This window comes from Rattus rattus, chromosome 4, assembly GCF_011064425.1.
Source record: "Rattus rattus isolate New Zealand chromosome 4, Rrattus_CSIRO_v1, whole genome shotgun sequence".
Classification (NCBI taxonomy): Eukaryota; Metazoa; Chordata; class Mammalia; order Rodentia; family Muridae; genus Rattus; species Rattus rattus.
This window is the reverse complement of record NC_046157.1, coordinates 129507706-129530062: the sequence shown is the minus strand read 5'-3', so window position 1 is coordinate 129530062 and position 22357 is coordinate 129507706. Positions and strand designations below refer to the sequence as shown.

Sequence of the window (22357 nt, the reverse complement as noted above, 5' to 3'; positions counted from 1 at the left end):
CTTTACAGAAGGCAAAACACTGGTTAGCTTGACTAGTTTGTTGAGTACTGAGAACTGATCATAAAGGGGAATGTAATCTTTCCTCTGTAGAATCTGGGAGATGGCCTCTTGCTATGTTAGCAAGAGAATCTTAATTTGATTCCCAGTGCTGAAGATAGAAGATCCCTGGGGCTGAGAGCTGGCCAATTTAGTAAATTGATGAAAGACCCAGACTCCCCAAAATTGTCCTCTGGCTTTGGTGTGTACATGCCCAAATATATACATTCAAAACCATTTTGAAGTTTACACCATAGTAAAAATGCAAAAAGTCTTCATGGGCAACATAGCATTGTAGCCAGCCTTCAGTACTTGAAGTTTAAGTGAGTCTAGAATTACCAGAGATCAAATGAATATGCAGTATGAGGTTTAATTAGTCCCCAACTCTCGCTTTACAAATACCCCAGTGAAGATTGTTTATTCCTTGGTGTGAAAGAACCAAGTTGGCCTGTTAAAGATAACAATGCAGAGAACCAGGAATAGTGTATCAGTCTGCAATCTGTTGGCCATTCTGTGAAAGTAAGAGCTGGTTGTATTTCCACAAAGGGTTTATTTGAATAAAGGATGGAAATTTCCAAAATGGAACAAATAGCCAGAAGTGAAAAGGGAGCAAACACTAGTTCTGTAGTTAGTTTAGCTGTGGAAATATACTTGCATCTACTTAAAGAGTGAGTAACCAAGAGGAAAGGAATCTTAATAACACACTCTTGCTGAGTCCAGAAAAAAATGGGAGTGTTTCCACTAGCAGAGCCCAGGTAGGTAAGATGTGGGTGAGACCAAGACCCCTCCAAAGTAAATGACTGGCCTGATCTCAGCTGCATGTACAGTCTGGTCAAAGCCATTAAGTAACAGGAAATGCCCAAGGGATTTTTGGTTGTGTTGGTTTTGGTTTGGGTGGTTTTCCCGCTTTGTATCCCTTGCTGTCCCGGTGACTGTAGACCATGCTTGCCTCAAACTTACAGAGATCTTTGTTTCCCAATTACTGGGATTGAAGACATGTGCCACTATTGCCTAGCTTTAGTTTTTATTATCAAACTTAAGTTTATTTTTAGCTCAGTGTGGCATATGCCTTTCAAGCCAGCACTGGGGAGACATCACTGAATGGAAAGCCAACATGGTCTGTAGAGTTAATCACAGGACCACCAGGGCTACACAGAAATCATCTTGAAATCTTGCAGTGAACTAAGGATGAAGGTACTGAGTCCAATCCCTCCCACTGTGATGATTAATATTAACATGAAAAAACAAAACAGGGTTGGGGATTTAGCTCAGTGGTAGAGCGCTTGCCTAGGAAGCGCAAGGCCCTGGGTTCGATCCCCAGCTCCGAAAAAAAAAAACCAAAAAAAACAACAACAACAAAAAAAGTCAGTTGTTGCAGTTTCCTCTCCAACCCGAATTGGCCAGTACAAAGAAAACGCAACTCAATTAATATGAAAACAATCTAGCGTCTAGATTGGGCAGATCCACCCTACACTGTCCTATTCCTAGCTCTCAAATCCCTCATCCCTTGCACCTTTTATTTGCCAGGTCTCCAGCTTCTCCTCCCAAGACAACTCTCTCCTCTCCTCGCTTCTTTCCTTTCTCCTCTCCTGACTCCTCCCCCTCCTGACTCCTCCCCTCTCCTGACTCCTCCCTCTGCCCAAATCTCGAGCTCTTGCCTTTATTTTACAAATTCAGAGAGAACTCCAAGGCAAACCACAACAGTCAGTGGTGGCACAGGCCTCCGAGTTTGAGGCCAGCTTGGTCTACAAATTGAGTTCCAGCACAGCCAGTGTTACACAGAGCCATCCTGTCTTGGAGAGAAAAATGAAAACAAAAACTGAAAAACAGAAACAAAAACAACTTGTTAGGCTTTACAACCAACTAGGAGACAAACCTCTCAGCATGCCTTGGGGCTTTTTTCTTGATTAGGTTAACAAGAGGACAACCCACCCTGACAGTGCAGAATCATCCCTGGACTTGGGTCCCAGGCTATAGAAAACAGAGAAAGCTAATTGAGCTTGTGCTTTATCGGTTTCAACTTCTTATGGGATACAATGTTACCAACTGCCTGAAACTCTTCATGACTTTATCAGAGACTACTCTCAAACTGAGCCAATGGCTTTTATCTAAGCCAATAGGAAACTCAGACACCTGCAATGCATAGAAAGGTATAAAAACTGCCCTACAAAGCCAACCTTTCTTGCACTAAGCACAGGTAAACTAGTAACTGGTGGATTGAATAAAAGAGTGGCCCCAGCAGCCTCAACTAACCGTGACCCCTGAGATCTGACACTGACCCACCAGCTGGTCTGAGGCCCCTGACACAGCAGAGCACTGGGCCTAACCTTTAAGAGACTTGAGGCCCCAGACAGTGGAGAGGTCTGGCCTGGTGGATATGGGTGTAGGTGGGGACATCCTATGGAGAGGAGGAACATAGTAAGTGAGGAACTGTGGGAGGGCAGACTGACTGGGAGGGAGATAACAACTGAACTGTAAAAAAAATTAATTAAAAAAAAAAAAAAAAAAAAGGTCCCCAGTTGGTGGAACTGTAAAAAGGATTAGGTATGGTCTTTTTGGAAGCAGCATGCCACTGGGGATGTGCTTTGAGGTTTCAAAAGCTACATGCAGTGCCCACTGTATTTGATGTTTCCTGCTTGCTTCTGCTGCTTCTGCTGCTCTATTTCCAGATTTGTTATTGAAGTCCAATTAAAAGTTTTATTTGTAAACTGCCTTGGTTGTGGTGTTTTTATCACAAAAGAAACATCCTATCTACACACAAATGTTGGCTACCTTCATAATCAGTATTCTGCCTCAAAAATATTTAAAACATATGAGATTTGATGTATTAGGTTTGCATTTTTATTGAGACTGGTCTCACTATGCAGCTTAGCTGATCTGGAACGTATTAAGATCCCCCTGGCTCTGCCTGCTTGACTGCTGAGATTAAAGTCATGCACTATCACGCCTGGCTTAGATTTGCAATTTAATGTATGATTAGTTTTTTTCTTTTTTTGAGTCAGTGTCTTATATGTAGCCCTCATTGGTCTAGAACTTCCTCCCAAGTGCTCATTAGAATTCTTTTAACTCACTTGGCAAGCCCTGAACCCCTCTGCTGCATAAACCAGGTATGATTCAGGCCTATAATCCCAGCATGGAGGCAAAAGCAGGAGGACCAGGAAGGAGTTCAAGCTCATCCTGAGATACAGAGCGAGTTCCAGGTTTTATGTAGCTATAACCTGGGAGGTGGAAGGGACTGCCTTTAAACACACACACACACACACACTGGTTTTAAATTCACTTTATATTTACTGAATGCTTATCACACATGAGCAACTCTCGCACATGGTAACAAGGGCATTTCCAAGGCATTGTCCAAAGACTCCTAAAAAGGAAACTGAGTAAGAACAGAATTTCGCAGTACAGTAAGACTGGGACAAGACACGTGTACATGGCACACCCTGTCTTTCCCGGATTCCTCTACCCCTGCCCCATACTTTTCTTTTTAGGACAATTTCACACATGTATTAGCCTCTCATTCCCATAAGCTCTTCTATACAAGTTGTTCTGGGTTTTTTGTTGTTTTGTTGACCCCGAGTTAATAATTAAGATTGCTTGCATGAGCATGGCTTGAGTTTTTACTTATTTTTATTGGATCATGAGCAATGTACTAGTGAGTTCACAGTGAAAAAAAATGACATCTCCTCCCTCCCTCCCTCCGCAAGCATTAATTGCAATAGTCTGTTAGGAAGGGGTAGGCTCTCAGAGCCCCTCCCCCATCCATGTAGATGTCTTCCACCTTGTGCAGCTGTGAGTTCCTGAGTGCAGAGGCCATGCCTTGTCCAGATGTTCCTTCAGCACTCTTATCTCCTAGTTCAGTCTTTCACACTCTTTCCACCCCTGAAGCCTTAGTGGGTAATGTAGAGGTCCCATTTAGAACACTTGAGTCACTCTCAGAACTCTAAAGTTATCTCCACATTAACTACTGCTCATGACACAAAGAAGTGGCACAAATCCCTAAGTAAGCATAACTCTGTAGAAGGCAATGTGACAACATGTCTATTTAGTAAAACAGAGTAGTACATAGTATCAGTATTATGCTCCCCACCAACCCCGGGGCAAGGGTGATGATGGCTCAAAAGGATAAAGTGCTGGCTGTACATGCATGAGGACCAGTGGTTTTTGGATCTCTAGCATCCATATAAAACGTCAGACAGAGATGGCAACATCTGGGATCCCAGCACTTGAGAGGCAGGGACAGGTATCCCAAGGCATTCCATATAGCTCTACTAGCTAGAATCAGTGAGCTCCAGGTTCAGCAAGAGATTGCTACAATAACATAAAGAGCCACCAAGGAAGACATCCAATGTCGACCACAAACCACCATATGCACACATGTACCTAAACACACATGCACATGCAAAAAAAGAAAAAAAGCAGTAACAACAAAAAAGAACCCAAACAGGTATGGTAGCTCAAAGTTACAATTTTAGCATTTGGGAAGCTGGCCAAGAGCCTCAGTAATGAGAGCATCTTCTGTGCTACATAGGGAGTTCCAGACACCCCAGTAACACTGAGTCAAATACCAGAACCCAAATCAAATGCAAGATACACAATTACACGCATCCCACATTGCTCTGGCTGTGTGTGCCTTACCTGCAAGTGGGAAGACCCTGCTTCACTTGTTAAAAGCACAACTAAAGCCCATGTAAAGTGTGAGCTCCTCAAAACCATAGAGCCAGCGCTGAGAGGAAGCGACTAAGCAGACTATGGAGCAAGTCCACACAAGCACCAATTAAAGCCGAAAGCACCATGACTACAAGTTTAGTGTGAAGAGGTGATTTGGTTGTAGAGGAAGGGAGAGGATACTGAGTAAAGAATGAGTTTAGTTCAGATTTCTGTCTCTGTGATGTTTTTCCCCTTGTTCTGGCAGTGCTGAGGATCAAATCAAGGATGAATATTGCACCCACAAAAGTATTTATAAGGCATGAAATTCTATAGTTCTGTGTCTGTTGTTACAGCTGCTGCAACTGTCACCTTCACACACACCTAGTCACCCGGGACGAGGGAGTATCAGTGGAAGAATTGCTGTCCTCTGACTGGCCTTGGGGTATTGTCTGTGAGACTTCCTGACTGCTAATTGATGTAGAAGGGCCAAGGCCTGTGGGCTATGCCATCCCGGAACAGCTGGGTCTGCAGCGTGTGAGCAGCTAACTGAACACAAGCTGGGGAAAGCCAGGAAGCAATTTTCTCGGTCTCTGCTTTAGTTCCTGCCTTTAGCTCCTGCCCTGGCTTCCCTCTGTGATAAACGGTAAGCTGTAAGCTGAAATAAACACATTCCTCACAAGTGCTTTTGCTCATTAGTAGCAGGAAAGCAAACTAGGCCATCTATCCAAATACACATTAAAACAATACAGAGATAATTTTTTTTCTTTTCTTTTTTTTCGGAGCTGGGCACCGAACAAAGGGCCTTGCGCATGCAGAGATAATTTAAATAACAGTCGGTAGTGGTGATGATGGCGGTGCTTTTAATCCCAGCACTCGAGAGGCAGAGGCAGGAGGATCTCTGAGTTTGAGGCCAGACTGGTGTACAGAGTTAGTTCCAGGGCAGACAGGGATATTACATAGAGAGACCTTATCTTGAAAAACCAAACAAAACCCAAAAGATTTAAATAACTAAAGTCACTATACAAAAATAAACAATTTAACTTTATTAAGTCATGACTTCAGCCCTTACACTGATTTGTTTTTTAAAAAAATATCAGTTCAGACTATTATTGAAAGTGACTATGCACAATAAATAGGAATGGCCTGTGTGTGCTGCAGACATGGGAACTACGTATCTGTTGTCCACAGTGGCAGACAAAAGGCTGAATGCAATCAGCGAAGAGTGCAAAGCACCTGGGAAGAAGTTTCAAATGTCTAGAAAAGTAGCTCAGAGCTCTTGACCACTCACCAAATAAAACAAAAAGCAAAAACAAACAAAACAAAAACCCCACTCAGTACATCTAGGAAACAACTTCCCAATAACACTGAACTATCTACTGCGACCCATAAGAACAATTTAAAATACCCAAAGTGCTAAGACCTCATTGGCAGTACTTTAAATCTGAGTTTTAATGTTAAATATATGATCACTCGAATACCCTAAACTGTATGACATGCCTAATAACAATAAGTTACAACTATTCAACCTAATAACTTAGACATGATATGGTTAATATAACAGACTTTGTATCTCAGCTAACCTTTCATGTGAGGTGAGAATTAAAAGACTTGTTCATCTGTGCACTCAAATGAGGAATGTGGTATCCTAGCAACGGTGATGACATCCATTATTACAAAGGCAGGCAGGGCCTGCAAATGTACACGTTACTTAGAGTTACACTTGATTGAAGAAATGATTCTATGTACAAGTGAGTCCATATTCAATGTATAAATTTTCAATGGAGCGGGCTTGGAGTCAAGGCAGGTTTAACAAATGCTGTCTGACTTCTCAATAGCTGGTGAAATGGCTTCTTAAAAGTGAACAAACTAGTCAAGATGGGTAGAGGCAGCTCTCGTTTTCCTCTCAGGTGTGGTGGATTTCATGAAGCATTAATTCCCGAGGAATGTTTGTCTCTGGACCATACAGTTTACAAGCTCTTCTTTCAAAGGCCGCTACCATTTGTTTCACAACTTCATCGAAGAACAGTGTAGCGAGCTGAGAGTGCAGAAGGGAGCGGAATTCAAAAGAAATCTGCAGGAAAATGTTAAAAATTGTTTTACACATTTGCTAGGCATCCTAGCATCCAAGGAGGCTGAGGCCTGAGTACTGGGAATTTACAACTAGCCTAGTATACACAGTGAGTTCCAGGATAGCCTGGTGCCTCAGGACTGTAAGTTCAGTTTCTTGTTGATCCAAGTTCAAGGCCTTCCTGGGCTAGGGCCTGAACATCTGGCGATGTAGCTCAGTGGCAAAGCGCCTGTCCAACACACACAAAACCCTGGATCCAAGGAACAGCTGATACTGCCTGTGAGGCACATGCATGCCACCAACAAAGCAGGGAGCCGAAGCGTTACAGCTTTAAACAGTAGTATTGTAACCTATCGTTCTTGCACAGTAAGATACTTTAAGTTCCTTTGATGGACGGACTGCAGTGCTGGCATCAAACCTAGCGCTCCCATGAGCCACACTCCGAGTCCTCTCCTTTATTCTTTTCCTCCTGGTTCTAGGACTTGATACTGGGACGTCTCACACACTGGGCAAGCTCTCACATCTTCTATTTTGAGACAGGGTCTCACTAAGTTGTCTAGGCTAGGCTCAAAGTCCCTGAGTGCACGCACTGAACTCCTCCTTGCTTTACTTCCCCAGTAGTTGGGATTAGGGGCCTACACCACTAGCTATGACTTCTTATTCTTTAATTTTGTTTGTGTGTGTGAGACAGGGCTTCACTGTTTAGCCTTGGCTGCCCTGGAACTTCCTCTGTGGACCAGGCTAACCTGGACCATAGAAACCTGCCTGCCTCTGCCTCCTGAGAGCTGGGATTCAAAGTGTGTGCAACTACGCCTGGCTGTATTACTTTCTTGTGATGCTGAGCGGGCTCAGTGGGTCAAAAGCAGCTGTCGCCAAGGCTGAGGACCTCAGTTCAGCCTTAGGACCCACATATCAGAAGGACACAATCGACTCCCTCAAGCTGTCCTCTGACCTTTACATGTGCAGTAAGTGAAAATGTAATAAAATAAAATAAAAAATACCAGAAACAATATAAAACATTTTCACATACTCATCACCCCAAAATTTCCTATTTGTCTTATAACCGTATAGCCATACAATTGTCAAAATCAGAAAATTATCAGCTCCTAGGTAATAATGCTACAATTTAAACTATCCAGATGTTTGCATTTCCAATTGTCCTATTAATGTCAACTTTTAGAGTAAACTCAAGGCTTTATGTGCTATATTGTTTTGTTTTTCTGAGACAGGGTTTAACTGCACAGCTTGAATTGGCTTGTGATCCTGCCTCAGCCACAATACTGCAGAAATTATAGGCATACCCTGGTTCTTAACTTTTTAATGGAAGTAGTTCAAGAGCTGAAAAAAAGAATATTCCATTTACTCTAAATTACTAGCATTTCTTAGAAATTTAAGACCTGAATCACAAGTACAGAGAAAACTCATTTCCTCTTGGGAAACCGGTTAGAAATGGCTTTGCATTTACAACAGCAAAAGTGAAATGAGCGCCTAGCAAGCACAAGGCCCAGCGCCGAAAAAAAGAAAAAAGAAAAAAGAAGAAAAGTGAAATGAGCAGGACAATTAGGAGACTCTAGATTATTTATTTTTATGATATATGGTCTCATTATGTAGTTTTGGCTGGCCTGGAACTCACTTGCTATGTAGACCAGGCTGGGCCTGAACTCGTAGAGATCGCCTGCCTTTGCACTCTGTGTTGGCATTAAAGGCACGCGCCATCACACCTGACAAGTCTCCAAAATAAAAATCATGTTTTCCTTTCAATATTATTTCTGCATCTAATATGAAATACATAGATTTACTCTGAAGCTAATTTTAGACTTTAAAAAAGTTTAAATGTTTTTAGTATTGAATAGTGAAATTATGTTTGGTTTTGCTTGTTTTTCAATAAATTCACTTCTCTTCATTTTATCATTAAGAAAAAGCTCTGTAGCTTTTGCGGTTGGCAGAAAGCTCAAAGCATAAGAGGGTCTGAAACACCCACAGGAGCATACTGTGTAGTTAATGGCTTTTCCACTTGAGAATCCATACTGCCTCAGTGTGTTAGACATAAAAAATATACTGAGTCGCTAATCAGGCCATCCCGAAAAACATGACTAGGACTTCCTGCATTGAAAACAACCATTGGTAAGACTTAGCAACAGTGGCCAGTCCTTTTAATGGTGACCCAAATTTCCCCTACTTTACAAATACATTGGCACTTCAGATACATCCCTAAAGTGGAACACTTGCACTGGGCTCCAAGACTCACGGTGAAAGGAGCCCTAAAATTCCATGTGCTCTCAATATCACTGGTAATAGTTTCTTTAGTTCCATACCATCAAAATACATTAGAATCACGGTATAAAAACATTGGTGGAACTTCTTTAAAAAAAACCATCTGGACATACACATACACCTAAAAGCTTGCAAACAAACTGTATTCAGGGGATAAGATGAGGTTTACAACTTATTTTAAAGAGAAGGAAAGATTAAGTCCAGAGCCTGAGGCATCCTAAAGTGACACTCCCCGCTGAGCTACACTCCCAGTCTAGCATATGTTTTATAATGTAGGGATTTGTAAAATGTATAAACACAGAAGGAATGAATAGTATTGTAGAAAATAGGAGTGTTTGGGCTGAATATGTATGTATAGAGTGCTGACCTAGCATGACCTAGCAAGTAGCCCAATTTGATCCCATTACCACATAAAAACAACCAGGCATGGTGGTGCACGCCTGTGGGCCTAATGCTCTTGTAATGCAAGCAAGTGGATCTCAGAAGTCCAAGGGCAGCCTGAGCTACATACTAAATTTAAGGCCTGCCTGGGCTACATGAGGCCTTGTCTCAAAAAAAACAATTAAATGATTTGTTCATTAAGTATTCGTGTAGAAAACAGTATTCAGGGCTGGAGAGATGGCTCAGCGGTTAAGAGCACTGGCTACTGTTCCACAGGTCTTGAGTTCAAATCCCAGCAACCACATGGTGGCTCACAAACATCTGTAATGAGATCTGATGCCTTCTTTTGGTGGGTCTGAGGACAGCGACAATGTACTCACATACGTAAAATAATAAACAATTCTTAAAAAAATATTTAAAAAAGAAAACAATAAAACTATTCAATACTCAAAAATGTAAGATGTTTTTAAGCTGTATAATCTGTCTATGCAGAAGATAATTCTAGCTTCTGGGTTTTAAAAGTGTATATTAAGCTGGGTGTGGTGGTGCAATACTTTACCTAGTACTTAGGAGGCAGAGGAAGGTGAATCTCTGAGTTCAAGGCCAGTCTGGTTTACAGAGTGAGTTCTAGGACAGCCAGAGCTACATAGTGAGTGAGACACTGTCTAGAAACACAAAAGACAAAACCAAAACAACCCCCGCACCAAAATGGGTATCATTAGCTGTGTGGTCTGTATGTGCTATAAGCCTAGATGTAGGAGATTAAAGGATGACAGTGAGGTTGAGGCCAGTTCAAGCTATGCAGTAAACTGCATTCTAGCCCATGCTACAAGCAAAACCCTGCCTCAAAAAATGCATAAACTGGGGCTGGCAAGACGGCTCAGTGGCACTTAGCACCAAGGACACATATGATAGACAAAACAGACCCCGACCCCTGACCTGTGTGCTGTGGCACACATAAACAAGGGCTGTACAATAGACTTACTGAAAAATCCAAGGTACATGTTCTTGGATAGCCAGGAAGACCTGGGCTGAATCGCCAAACAGTCTCCAGATGATTGAAAAGTTTCCCATCAGTACAAGAGGCCTAGAATGGATGGAAAGAAGAAAACGGGTTAAATACCTTTGATATGAGCAAGAATCTACTATTAATCAGCATTAAGTTCAAGAAAAAAGATGTCCAGGAGCCACAAGACTGCCAACTGCTTTCTCTGGCATGTGTTCACCCACTGTGCTACTTAGTGTGCGGGGACGTAACTGCTCGTGTTGACAGAAGCTGTCTTTCTCAGTCGCTACCCATCTTTTTTGAGAGTCTCTGTGATGTAGGACCACATTGGAGACAATCTCTGGGCAGATCTATAAAGAATTATCTAGATTAGGTTAATGGGGCAGCATGCTTCCCAGAACCAGGGTCCTGGACTTGTAGAAAGGAGAGAATGAGGCAGCAGCATTCACGGCTCCCTGGTTCTGGACTGTAGAGGCAGCGCAGTGAGCCTAAGCTTCTGCTGCTATGACGTCACCAGCTGCCATGTTTTTTCTACCTCAGGAAAGGAAGGGCTCACTTCAACTATAAGCCATAGAGACCCCTCCTCCCTCAAACTGCTTCATGTCAGATATTTGGCCACAGCAACGTGAAACTGAAAGTCTCTCACTGAACCTGGGATTCGTCAATTTGGCTAAGCTGGCTGACAGATAATCTTAAGAGATCCCCATCTCTGCCCTCCAGCCCTGGGGTTCCCACCCATGTCACCACTCCCAGTCTTCTCAGTGAGCTGGAGATCTGAATTCAGACCTTACACTTGCAGAGTGAGTGCTTAACCACCTGAGCAATCCCACAACCCTGGGAATGATTTCTAAAACCCACAATTCCTGTTCTGCTACTCAGGTGATCCTGAGAAGGTAAAAGACTGTATCACATTTCCCTAAGTTTTACAACAACACATACTGTATATCATCACTCTGAAATGGATGACTTGTTTATAAGGTACCTGGCCCACATCTATAGGGTAAACTGTTTGCCTGCCTGCATGTCTGTCCACTGCATGCATGACTGGTACCCACAGAGGTCAGAGGAGGGCATCAGACCCCCGGGAACTGCAATTATAGAAGGCTGTGAGCAGCAGGTGCTAGAAATGGGAAGCAAGGCCCTCTGCAAGAGCCGCAGTGTACTTAACCACTGAGCCGTCCACCCTGCCTCTTGTGTGAATGTGTGAGGCTGTTAATGTGTGACCTGCGTCCTGTGCACTCTCTCAGGTGTCCACAAAGGCCGGAAAAGACCAGTAGACGCCTTTCGATTTCACTTATTTCAGAGTTCTCCATATAGTTTTCCTGAAAATCTGATTCTGATTCTTTGCTGTGACTAACTTTTCTGATTTTTTTTTTCAGTGCACATTAAAAAAATGAAAGAAAACAATAAAAATAGAAGAAAAAAGGAAAAAGGAAAGGGGAAGGGAAAGGATGGAATGCACGACCACAGCACCAAAAAATAAAATCTAAAAGAATGAGTCTTATCCTAAGGAATTCTGCTTGCCTTGAACTTGCACCTTTAATCCCAACACCCAGAAAACAGAAGGTGAAGCTCTGTAAGGTTGAGGACAGCCTGGTCTATGATAAATTTTAGGACAACTCAAGACTATATAATGAAGCCCTCAAAAAAAAGAAAAAGGCTGGGTGCTTTTCTTCATGTACACGGTCCTCTGACAGGGTAGCATGGTTAACCTGCAGGATATCTAATCATGTTAACACTTTACATTTAGAGGATAAACAAGATTCATTTATCACATGTATGTTTTTGCCTGCATGTATGTATTTATACCAAGTGTATGCAGTGCCCAGAAGCCAGAGCTTTGGAACCCTTGGAATTGGTGTTAGAGCCAGGAGCAAGCCACCGCGTGGATGCTGGGAACTGAAGCAAGTCCTCAGAGAGAGTTGCGTAACACCCGGCCATCTCTCTGCTCACACTCCCCTTCTTAACACTTGTTAGACCTCTCACTGTCTTACTGCGACTCCTTCAATTTATACAAAAGTAAATTGTGTGCATTCAACAAACTGATTTCCCCCCAGCAGTAAAGCAATATTCTGAAAATATTAAACATATTAACCTTTCTTCCTCCATTCCTTCCTTTCTTCCTTCCTTCCTTTCTTTTAAAGATAGGCTCACTTTAGAGCCCAGGCTAGCCTCAAATTCAGAACCCAATTGTTTAAGCCTCTTTACTGTTAGGACTGCAGGCACGTACTACTGTGTCTTGGTTTTTGTTTTTTGGTTTTTTTTTTTTTTTGGTTTTTTTTTTTTTGTTTTCCTTTTCTTTTTTTTTTGAGTGGGGACCAAACCCAGGGCCTTGCACTTGCTAGGCAAGCGCTCTACCACTGAGCTATATCCCCAACCCGTCTTGTTTTAATAGTACAAAGATGAAAACATTTCTCGCTTCTGTGGGCCAATGACCTATCTGGTGATCTGGTAGTCTTCAGCAAAAAAAAAACTTACCTTTACCAAATGTGGTTTTACCAAGGTCACTATTGATGTGTATCGCTCCAAAACAGGGGGAAACCCAATTTCTAATCGGGTTTTACAATATCCAGATCTCCTTGATAATATATCTGACTTTTTACACCAAGGAACAAAATGTTTATAATCTTCCATTCCTGATACTACATCATACATTTCCTGCATGGAGTACCTGAAAAGAACCACAAACACTGTTAGCAACATTTCTAGGAGACAAGTGTTAAAAAGAACATAAATAAAGGACATGATGCAATGGCAGCACAGGAAGTAAAATGACTATAAATACATATATGGCAGAGGTCACAACGAACCTCACGGTAGTTTTATAATGTTTAATTACTGTCAACATTTTAAAATTGTTTGTTTCACTGGGTATGGTATGGCTTGCCTATAATCCCAGCTCTGGAGAAACTAAAGCAACAAAATTCACGACTTTAGGCTAGTAAGACTACACTCCCTCTGACATCCCCCCACCAAAGAGGGTGTGTGCATACGTGCGTGCATAAAAAGTTCCAACAGTAAGAATCACTCCAGAATCTGAGGAGGGAGAACAAACCTGGCCAACACAAAGAGACCCTACTTAACCTATTTGGAAAAGAACAAGGGCTAGGCTTGGTGGCACAGCCTTTAATCTCCATGCCCAGGAGACAGAGGCATATGGATCTCTGTGAGTTTGAGGTCAGTCAGAGCTACATAGGGAGCCTCTGTCTCAAACAAACAAACAAGGCAGGTGGTTCAAGCCTTTAATAACACCAGAGAGGGCTGGAGAGATGGCTCTGTGGTTAAGAGCACTGACTGCTTTTCCAGAGGTGCTGAGTTCAAATCCCAGCAACCACATGGTGGCTCACAACCATCTGTAATGGGATCTGATGCCCTCTTCTGGTGTGTCTGAAGACAGCTGCAGTGTACTCATATAAATAAAATAAATAAATCTTAAAAAAAAAAAAATAACACCAGAGAAACTGAAATTAAAGCAGAAGGAACAAGAGCTCAAAGTTACCAGCCACAGAGTGAGTATTGAGCCCAGTCTGGGCTACTAGAGACTGAAAAAACAGAACAAAAAGGAAACAAAGCAAGAGCTGAGGACAAAGCTCAGCTGGGGGAGCACTTGCTTAGCATGCATGACGCGCTGGGTTTAACCTCCAGTACAGCAACTGTCTAAGGATATACTGATGATTTCATATAAAAAAATCTATTATAATCACATTATTTGGCAAAAAAGAGGAGGGAAAACCATAACTCTCATCTAGAAGCAGTCCTGTTAGGAATCACAAAATGTGATATGTAACAACACCCTGAGGGGGACATGCCGATGAGAGTCAATTTCTAACAATCAACCTGGGGGTGAGAGGTGGCTCAGCAGGAAACAGTGCTACTGTTCTTACAGAGAACCTGAGTTTAACTCCTAGCACTCATGTTAGGCACCTCACATCTGTCTGTTCTAGCACACCCTCTTCTAGACTCCAAGCACCTCTATCCCATATACACATGTGTAAAAAATAAACATCAGTAAAAGAAAATCAGGAGTTCAGTAATATAGCCTATTAAGAAACATAAAAATCAACGCCTTTTTTATACTAACAATAACCAGTTAGAAAACTCCAGCATAGAAATACAAAATACCAAAACCAAATTAAAAATTCAGGGCTGGAGAATGACTATAATAGTTTGAATCAGAGTGTTCCCCCAAAACTCATATATTTGAATGCTTAATCATCAAGAACTGGTACTATTTGAGAAGGATTAGAACAATTTGGAGGTATGGTGCCTTATTAGTGTACATGTGGCCTTGACTGGGGGTGGGCTCTGAGGTTTCAAAAGCCTATGGCAGGCCCAAGCTCTCTCAACTACTCCAGTACTGTCTGCCATTCCTCATGCCATGCTTCCTGACAGGATGAAAATGAACTGAACCTCTGAAATTGTAAGCAAGACCCCAATTAAATGCTTTCTTTTTTAAGAGTTGCCTTGGTTGTGGTGTCTCTTCATAGCAATAAAACAGTAACTAAGACAATGACCAAATAACAATGAACTCTTTGAATACAGATAAAAGGCAACCTGATTGGGAGCCAGATAGTTACTGCTCTTGCTCATAACGACAAGAAAGCATGGTGGCACATGCCTCTAGTACTCAAGAGGCTCTGGTAGGAGCATCGCCAAGAGGTGCAGCCCAGCTTTCGTACATAGGCAAGTACCAGGCCAGCCAGTGCTACACAGCACAACCCTGTCTCAAAACCCAAGTAGGTAAATAGATGCTAGACATGGTTAAAATAGAACTCACCACAAAATTGTAATTTAATTATAATTACAAAAAGGTATTTTCAACAGGGTGGTGGTGGTGCACACTTTTAATCTCAACACTAGGGAGGCAAGCAGCAGGCAGGTATTTGAGTGTGAGGCCAGCCAGGGCTACACAGAGAAACTCTGTCTTGAGTGGGACCCCCACCACCCTCCACACAAGGGGGTATTTTGGCTTTCTACTGATTTTGAGCCTTCAAATTTAGTCTTTATTGTCATGAAAGAATAACAAAAATGTAAATCATAAGTTATTTCCTTTAAAGGTCAAGGTCAAATCTATCCTATACAGTTAGTATACTACTAGTCTTTTTAAAAAAAAAAATGACTAAAAAAAGATTTATTTAATGTATATGAGTACACTGTAGCTGTCTTCAGACACACCAAAAGAGAACATCAGATCCCATTATAGATGGTTGTGAGCCACCATGTGGTTGCTGGGACTTGAACTCAGGACCTCTGGAAAAGCAGTCAGTGCTCTTAACCGCTGAACCATCTCTCCAGCCCAATATTATACCTTTTCAACAGTATGTATAAAACAGCAAGGGCTAAAGACAGGCTTACCTAGCAGTGTGATCTGTAGAAAGATAGTCCAGAGAGAAAGCAGCATGCTACTCTATAAGAAATTACAAATGTGCTTTAATAAAATGACTATATACAAACCCTATAATTCTTCTCTCTGAATACTCCTTTCGCTTATTTACTAATGGTGTAGTGATTCTGAAGAAGGTTCTTGCACAGATCTCTTTAGGCAAAACTGAGGCACACGGTGCAAGGGTTCTGTTCATCAGTATACCACAGGGAGCTAAGTACCTACAAAACAACATTTAAAACATGTTAGGTAAAAACTAAACAAATTATACAGGCATTATAATAAGCAATCATATTTCAGAAATTTGCCATTTTAGAGTAGTGCTGAAGACAAGGGCAAAGATTCAGAAAGATAAATGTCCTAAGCAGCATAAAGAAATAAAATCAACAATGTGGTTAGAGGCTTCTGGCATAAACATTACCATGTCAGACCTGACTTCAGGTAGTCTCTGTGCATTATATCATACTCTTGCCATAAGCTTGCTTGCTAAGTATATTTTCCATATATTATCCAGTCCAGCTTATACACTCAAGTTGTTTCCAGGTGGGTTCTGGGAGTTTCCAGGTGGGTTCTGGGAGTTTGCCTGGCTCCTGCTCCACACCAATGAGACCTGAAGCCAGGTCTCAGTCTCCAATCTAGAATCTGACAGCCATCAGAACTGCTGACCCTTTGGCTCCCGAATCATTTATCCCAGCATGCCTGTGTTACAGGACGTCCTGTTACACAGTGCTAGCTGTTTGACATGAGTCTATGTACAGATGTTATCTATCTCCTGTTCACGGTTTTCTAACAAGCTTACTGAGTAACTATTTCAGACTCTCCACCCATCATTAGTTCACACACCAATAAGCTCTTAGTCCACATACACATGCATGACTGTTAATCACTAGTTATCACAGTGAACAGAGTAAGTATGAACCTTACAAAGATGATGCTGTAGCTAGGAATTCAAAGGGCGCCTGCATTCATATCCACATACAGATACAGGCACATAAATAAAACTTTTTTTTCTTTAAAAAAGTGTGGACTGGGCTGGAGAGACAGCTCACTGGTTAAGAGCACTGACTGCTCTTCCAGAGGTCCTGAGTTCAATTCCCAGCAACCACATGGTGGCTCTTGTTCTCAGAACCCAAATCTGACAGCTCACAATTACCAGCAACTCTACACCTCCAGGAGATCTGAACCCTCTTCAAGACTCTTGAGAGGACCTACACTCCTCTGTTCACAATCACACACGGACCCACACATACGCAAAAAATTCATGAAAAACATGTCAAAAGACCAGCAAGAAAACTCAGCAGGTAAAAGCATTAACTCAAAACCATGACAATCCCTGAAACCCACATAAAGACAAAAGGAGAGAGCCAACTCCACCAAGTTGTCCTCTGACCCTCACACTCACCACACATCATACACAAAAATACAGAACACGAGACCGGTTTTTTAAAGTGCTAAAATCAGGTGTGGGCACATGTAATCGAATCTTCAGATAAGGAGCTCCTGCAAGCCCTTTTTAGTGTAATAAGCAGGACTGTGCACAGTGGTATAGACCTGTAGTCTCAAGTACTCAGGATGTTAAGGCAGTATCTTGAATGTAAGCCAGCCTGGAGAACTTAGTGAGAGCCTGTCTCAAGATAAAAATGGGTTGGGGCTACAGCTCAATAGTAAAATGTAAATACACCAGAATATAGAAACATACTTAAATATGTAATAAATGTAAATAATGCAAATAAATGGGGAAGGTGTAGTAGGTGTTCTAGGTGGTAGGAAAAGAGCTCAGTGATATCCAGAAACTCAAAGATCAACATCCTGGGGTACACAGTGAGCTCCAGGAAGCCGAAACCAGAGGGAGACCCTGTCTCAACAAACATCGGGACTCAGGGCAGACTCTAGTAGTCCCAACACTAGGGAGGATCAGAGGCTTAAGGCCATCCAATACAGAGACAGTTTAAAAGCTGGGACTACATGAGAATCTGTCCCAAACAAAACAAAAGGAACAGCAGTTAGGAGCAGCATAACAGGCCAAGAGGAGGGAATTAAGAAAAAAGCCCCACCAACCCATCCCAAAATGTATATAAGACCCTACCCAGAAGAAATAAAGTGGTGGGAATTGTTCCATCAAGGATCAGCTGAGAGCTTTTGTCATATCAGAGCTGTAACACGGGACTGGGGATTTAGCTCAGCGGTAGAGCGCTTGCCTAGCAAGCGCAAGGCCCTGGGTTCGGTCCCCAGCTCCGAGGGAAAAAAAAAAAAAAAAAGAAAGAAAGAGCTGTAACACTTTTGGGGAAGAGAGTTCTCTCCTGAAGCTTTTGCTGCTGAAAACTGCCTGGGCCCACTGTGGTTACTTCCTGCACGGTAGCCCCACCTTGGTTCCTAGCCACTGAACCTCACTGGCTAGCTGAGCACCCAGGCATAAGTCAAAGAAGAAAAGAGGGGTCTCAATCCAACTCTCCCCTCCCCGTTTGGAGAGTGCAGCTCCTTGGCCACTCCAGCCAGGCCAGAGCCCTTTCAGATCTGTGAGGATAGCATCAGGTGAACAGACCAGCATGCGGTTGCAAAGATAGAGAAATCATGCTGAGTCTGAGTGGGGAGCTTCCTCTCCACTGAAGCTAACTTTCACAGTGCAGAAGGGTTGCTATGGATCAAGTCATTAATAGTATTACCCATCTGAAAACCCAATAACAACTTGCCAGGCAAGATTTGCTCACTGCTGCAAGTTCAGCATGACAACTATGTAGGTAATGGATTGTTTTCTGGTTGGCCTGAAGGCCTGTTCCACAGGAAGAAACTCAAGCCTGGTACTGTGAATCTGGAAGGTCACAGGTCTTTGCATGGAGCTTACTGCTACTGCTGCTAAGTGGACATGTTGTCTAACTGTTTTCTAAATACTTGCAGTTATGGCCTTAATTTACTGCAACATTCAGCCTGCGAGACTATCGAAAGATATTTGATAATACTGTGAACCCGAGTGGCAGACAAAGTGATGAATCAGACAAAGACTTGACAGAACAAGATATGCCCAACTCTCACAGGAAGAGAGAGGAAAGGGAAGCTCCTTAAGAGAGAGCAGTGCAGGGTGGGGGAGGAGAGAGGTAGCAGTCTTACCAGGAGAGTGGTACAGAGATAGACTGCAGAGAGAGAACAAGCTGGACACCGGTGAAGACAGAATCAGCTAGAGAATGAGAAGGAGCCGGAAGATTAGAAGAACAGTTGCCAGTTAGTATGAGGCCAAGCAGATCGATTCAGTCAGAAGCTAAGAGAGAGAAGCCAGATTGAATCAATCAGCTTGGAGAAGAGTTTGAGCCACAACAGCTGAGTTAAACCAAAAAGGGGGAGCTTGTTCAGCAGTAAGTCTCAGAGGCTGAAAACATTCTAGGCTTAGATTAGATTGTACAGAGGCTAGAAGCTTCCAGGACTAGGCCTAGGTTAGCAGACGGAAGCAGTACACCTCACAGACAACAATTACTTCGGGAGAATAAAAGTTAGTTAGTTTTATATGAGACAAGTTTTTTTCTTTCCCCTCGAGTGTGAAAGTTCATGAAAGTCCAGGCTCTTCAGGGGCTCATTAGTGAGAGTGCTGCTTACTGCTGTTGCAGAGGACCCAGATTGGGTTCCCAGCACCCACACCAGGTAGCTCACAACCACCTCTTTGGTTCCTAACACTCTCTTGTTGGGGGTTGGACGGCTGCTATATATTCAAATGCTAATTCTGTACCCAAGATCTGGTTGCCCGAAGGTGAGCTAATTCCCAAGTATACCACCTTTGCTAGGCAACTCTTACTCCCCAATTAAAAACCATTGGTTAAACAAAAATGGCTACAACCAGTTACTGGGGAAAATAGGGAAAGGTAGAGTTTGAGTTACCTGACACGGGGTGGACACAGGGGAGAGAGGGGAGGAGAAAGGAAAAGAGTGAAGGAGTACAGAGGAGGAGAAGACATGATAGACCAGTGGCAGGTAAAAGAGTAAAATGCTCCCTAGACTGCTGGAGCAGAAATAACCCAGAGAATTCAAACAGCAGTGTTTGGGAAGCACAGTCGAGGAAAGTAGGAAGTCTAGCATTAGAGAATTAGATTAGAGGCAATCCCTATTAGGGGTAATTGCATAGAGTCTAATAAATCATAGTTTGGGTGTCATTCATTTGAAGCTAGATGGGGATCAGAGTAATTCTATTATTTTACACCCCCTGGTCTCCATGGGCACCTGTTTGCATACTGTACACAAACTCAAGTAGGTGTACACACACACACACACACACACACACACACACACACACACACACACACACGGTGGGGGAAAGACCCAAATTCATTATATACATGGGTGAAGTCAAAGAATTGCTAGAAGGCTGAATCAGTAGTTCAGTTGGTAGAATGGGCAAGGTCCCAGACTCTATCCCAGCCCCTCATAAAATGAGCTTGGGGTATTTTTTTTGTCTTTTTTTTTTTTTTTTTTTTTTGAGATCTAGTCACTTGATATTTCCCAGGCTGAGGCTGGGTATGGACTTTCTGAGCACAAGCCTTGGATCATAAGCAGCAAAGCAACATTTAATCAGTAATAAAAAGTTATGTCTTGCTTGGAAGCTATTTTTTGAGGATAAACTATCTGATTTCAGTTTCAACATGTCTGTGTGAGATCTGAAGATGAAGCACGGCTGGTAGTTTGTTTTTGAGACAGATCTCACCTTGTAACTCTGGTGAGCAACTAGCTACACAGACCAGACGGTCTCCAAAGCATGGGGCCTGGCCTCTTTGCTGATATTTTAAAGTCTTCCTTCAACCGAAATGTTCTGAAGCCCAGCAAGAGTTGGACTTTCTCCTCTGTAATGTATACATATTGCTTAATTTCAAATATCAATTTGCTTTTTTGGTTTTGAGACAGAGGCTCATTTCGTAGTTCAGGTTGGCTTTGAATCCGCTGCGATCCTCCTACAGCTAAGATTACAGGTGTGAGCCACCAAACCGAGCGATTTTTAAATTTTGAGGATAATTTATTACGATATTATTTGTAATAGAAAACTGCATAGTAAACTTAACAGTATCCTTCTGGTCTCTAGATTCATCTCCACCCTCAAATCTCCCTAAAGGACCAACCAGGAAAACCGAGGGCAGAGTCATCTTCAAGGTTACAGGATCTCAAAGTTACAGCGATGTGAAAAAAACCAGATTCTCTTTGTTGGATGCGTTTCATTTTACAAGCGCTGAGTGGCCAGGGTCAAAGAACTCCACAGCAAGTGAGACAGCGTCTGCCAGGCGGTTCACCGCCAGGACACGCACTCCTACGGCCTCTGGAGCCCGTAGCCCTCGGGCGTAGTTAAACTTTCCTGACGGCCGCCGCCCACCTCTAGGAGACCGGAAGGGCGGGAGCCGGAGGCCCGGCTGCTTCTCATTGCTCCCACGTCAGCCTCGTCGCTGACGCACCCTGAAAATATGAGGTGCAAGCAGGCCAGCCGGCGGAGCGCCGCGCCCCGGGTCTCCGGAGCCGACTAGGGTCCCTGGCCGTAGGCCCGCCCTGAACCCGCCGCGCGGAAAACCTTCACTCGATACCTGACGTTTCGCGCAGACCCTCGCACCGGGGCTTCCGTCACTGTGGTTGACTTCGGACGACATCCCGATGCCACCCTCGCCAGAGTTCTCTGAGTAGTCCGAGCTGCCATGATCATCTTTGTGAAGCCGGTAGCGAACGCCGGCACCCCGGCCCGAGGCGCCGCCCTCAGGCCGGCCCGGCGGGAGGGCTCCTGCGCCTCTCAGCCAATCCTCGGGCCTTTTGGGCAACTGGACACGCCTCTTCCCACTAAGTCCCTCCCAACCCCATGACGCCAGGCTGACGCACGCGTCCAGTGCCACCTCTGGCCAGCCAATCAGAGGGGCGCGGGTCTCCAGGACACGCCGCTTATGCCACGCGCCTGCGTACTTATGTAATCTTCGTGACGAACTCCGGGGTTCACCTACGGTCCGGGTTTTTTCCTGGAGTTACTTGGGGTCGAGTCTCGAGGCTCGGCTCGTGAGGGCCGCCCTGCCGGGGAAGGAAAGCCCAGAAGCTGGCTAATTATATAACTGCCTCCAACCCCCACCCCACCCCCGTTCCTCCCCTCCCAGTGCTGGCCTAGCGTGTTCTCGAGGCTGCTGCCAAACCAACGGATTTTACTGTGTAATGACGACCTAAAACGGTACCTGATGTGCTGACCCTGAGGGCTTGTTCAGAGAGCAACTCCGGATCACGCAGTCAGGGAACAGGTCCAGTGTGACCTGTCAATTCTAGCTGCTTTCTTCCTACGTGGCCAAGATTTGGTTTGGTGTTGGCTTAATCTAGGTTTCCTTCATTCTATACAAAGCAACAGCTTCGCTTGCCACATCCAGAGATTAAATAAGGTCCTGACTTCTTATGTATTTGTTCCCAAATCCTGTTTAACCTCTTTAGTCCCAAAGGTAAGATAGCAGTACTTAAACACACCTGAAAAATAAGTATACTTATGGGGGAGGGGCACAGGTAACAAACACATTTGAATGTCAGAGTCTTCTCTTTCCATGTGTGTCTGAGGGATGGAACTCACTTAACAGAC

At 43.4% G+C, this 22357-nt stretch overlaps 1 protein-coding gene across 1 annotated transcript; it reads right to left on the bottom strand.

Annotated features, from left to right (window-relative positions):
* Positions 1–5697: 5697 nt before the first annotated feature.
* Positions 5698–21521, bottom strand: Coq10b (coenzyme Q10B). The gene is made up of 5 exons (XM_032901110.1): positions 21342–21521; positions 15867–16016; positions 12891–13083; positions 10392–10493; positions 5698–6754 (listed from the first exon to the last, which is right to left on the bottom strand). The coding sequence occupies exons 1-5, from the start codon at positions 21455–21457 to the stop codon at positions 6587–6589; spliced, it is 729 nt and encodes a 242-aa protein (XP_032757001.1). The 5' UTR covers positions 21458–21521; the 3' UTR covers positions 5698–6586.
* Between the last annotated feature and the right edge of the window lie 836 nt (positions 21522–22357).

What these genes read in the sequence shown, in the direction of transcription:
- Coq10b (XM_032901110.1), bottom strand. Translation starts at nt 21,457, where the DNA reads ATGATCATGGCAGCTCGGACTACTCAGAGAACTCTGGCGAGGGTGGCA. An exon ending in GGGTCTGCGCGAAACGTCAG is followed by an intron (nt 16,017 to 21,341) that starts GTATCGAGTGAA and finishes GTTGTTTTGTAG; the next exon opens with GTACTTAGCTCCCTGTGGTA. An exon ending in TCAGAGAGAAGAATTATAGG is followed by an intron (nt 13,084 to 15,866) that starts GTTTGTATATAG and finishes GGTTCTTTTCAG; the next exon opens with GTACTCCATGCAGGAAATGT.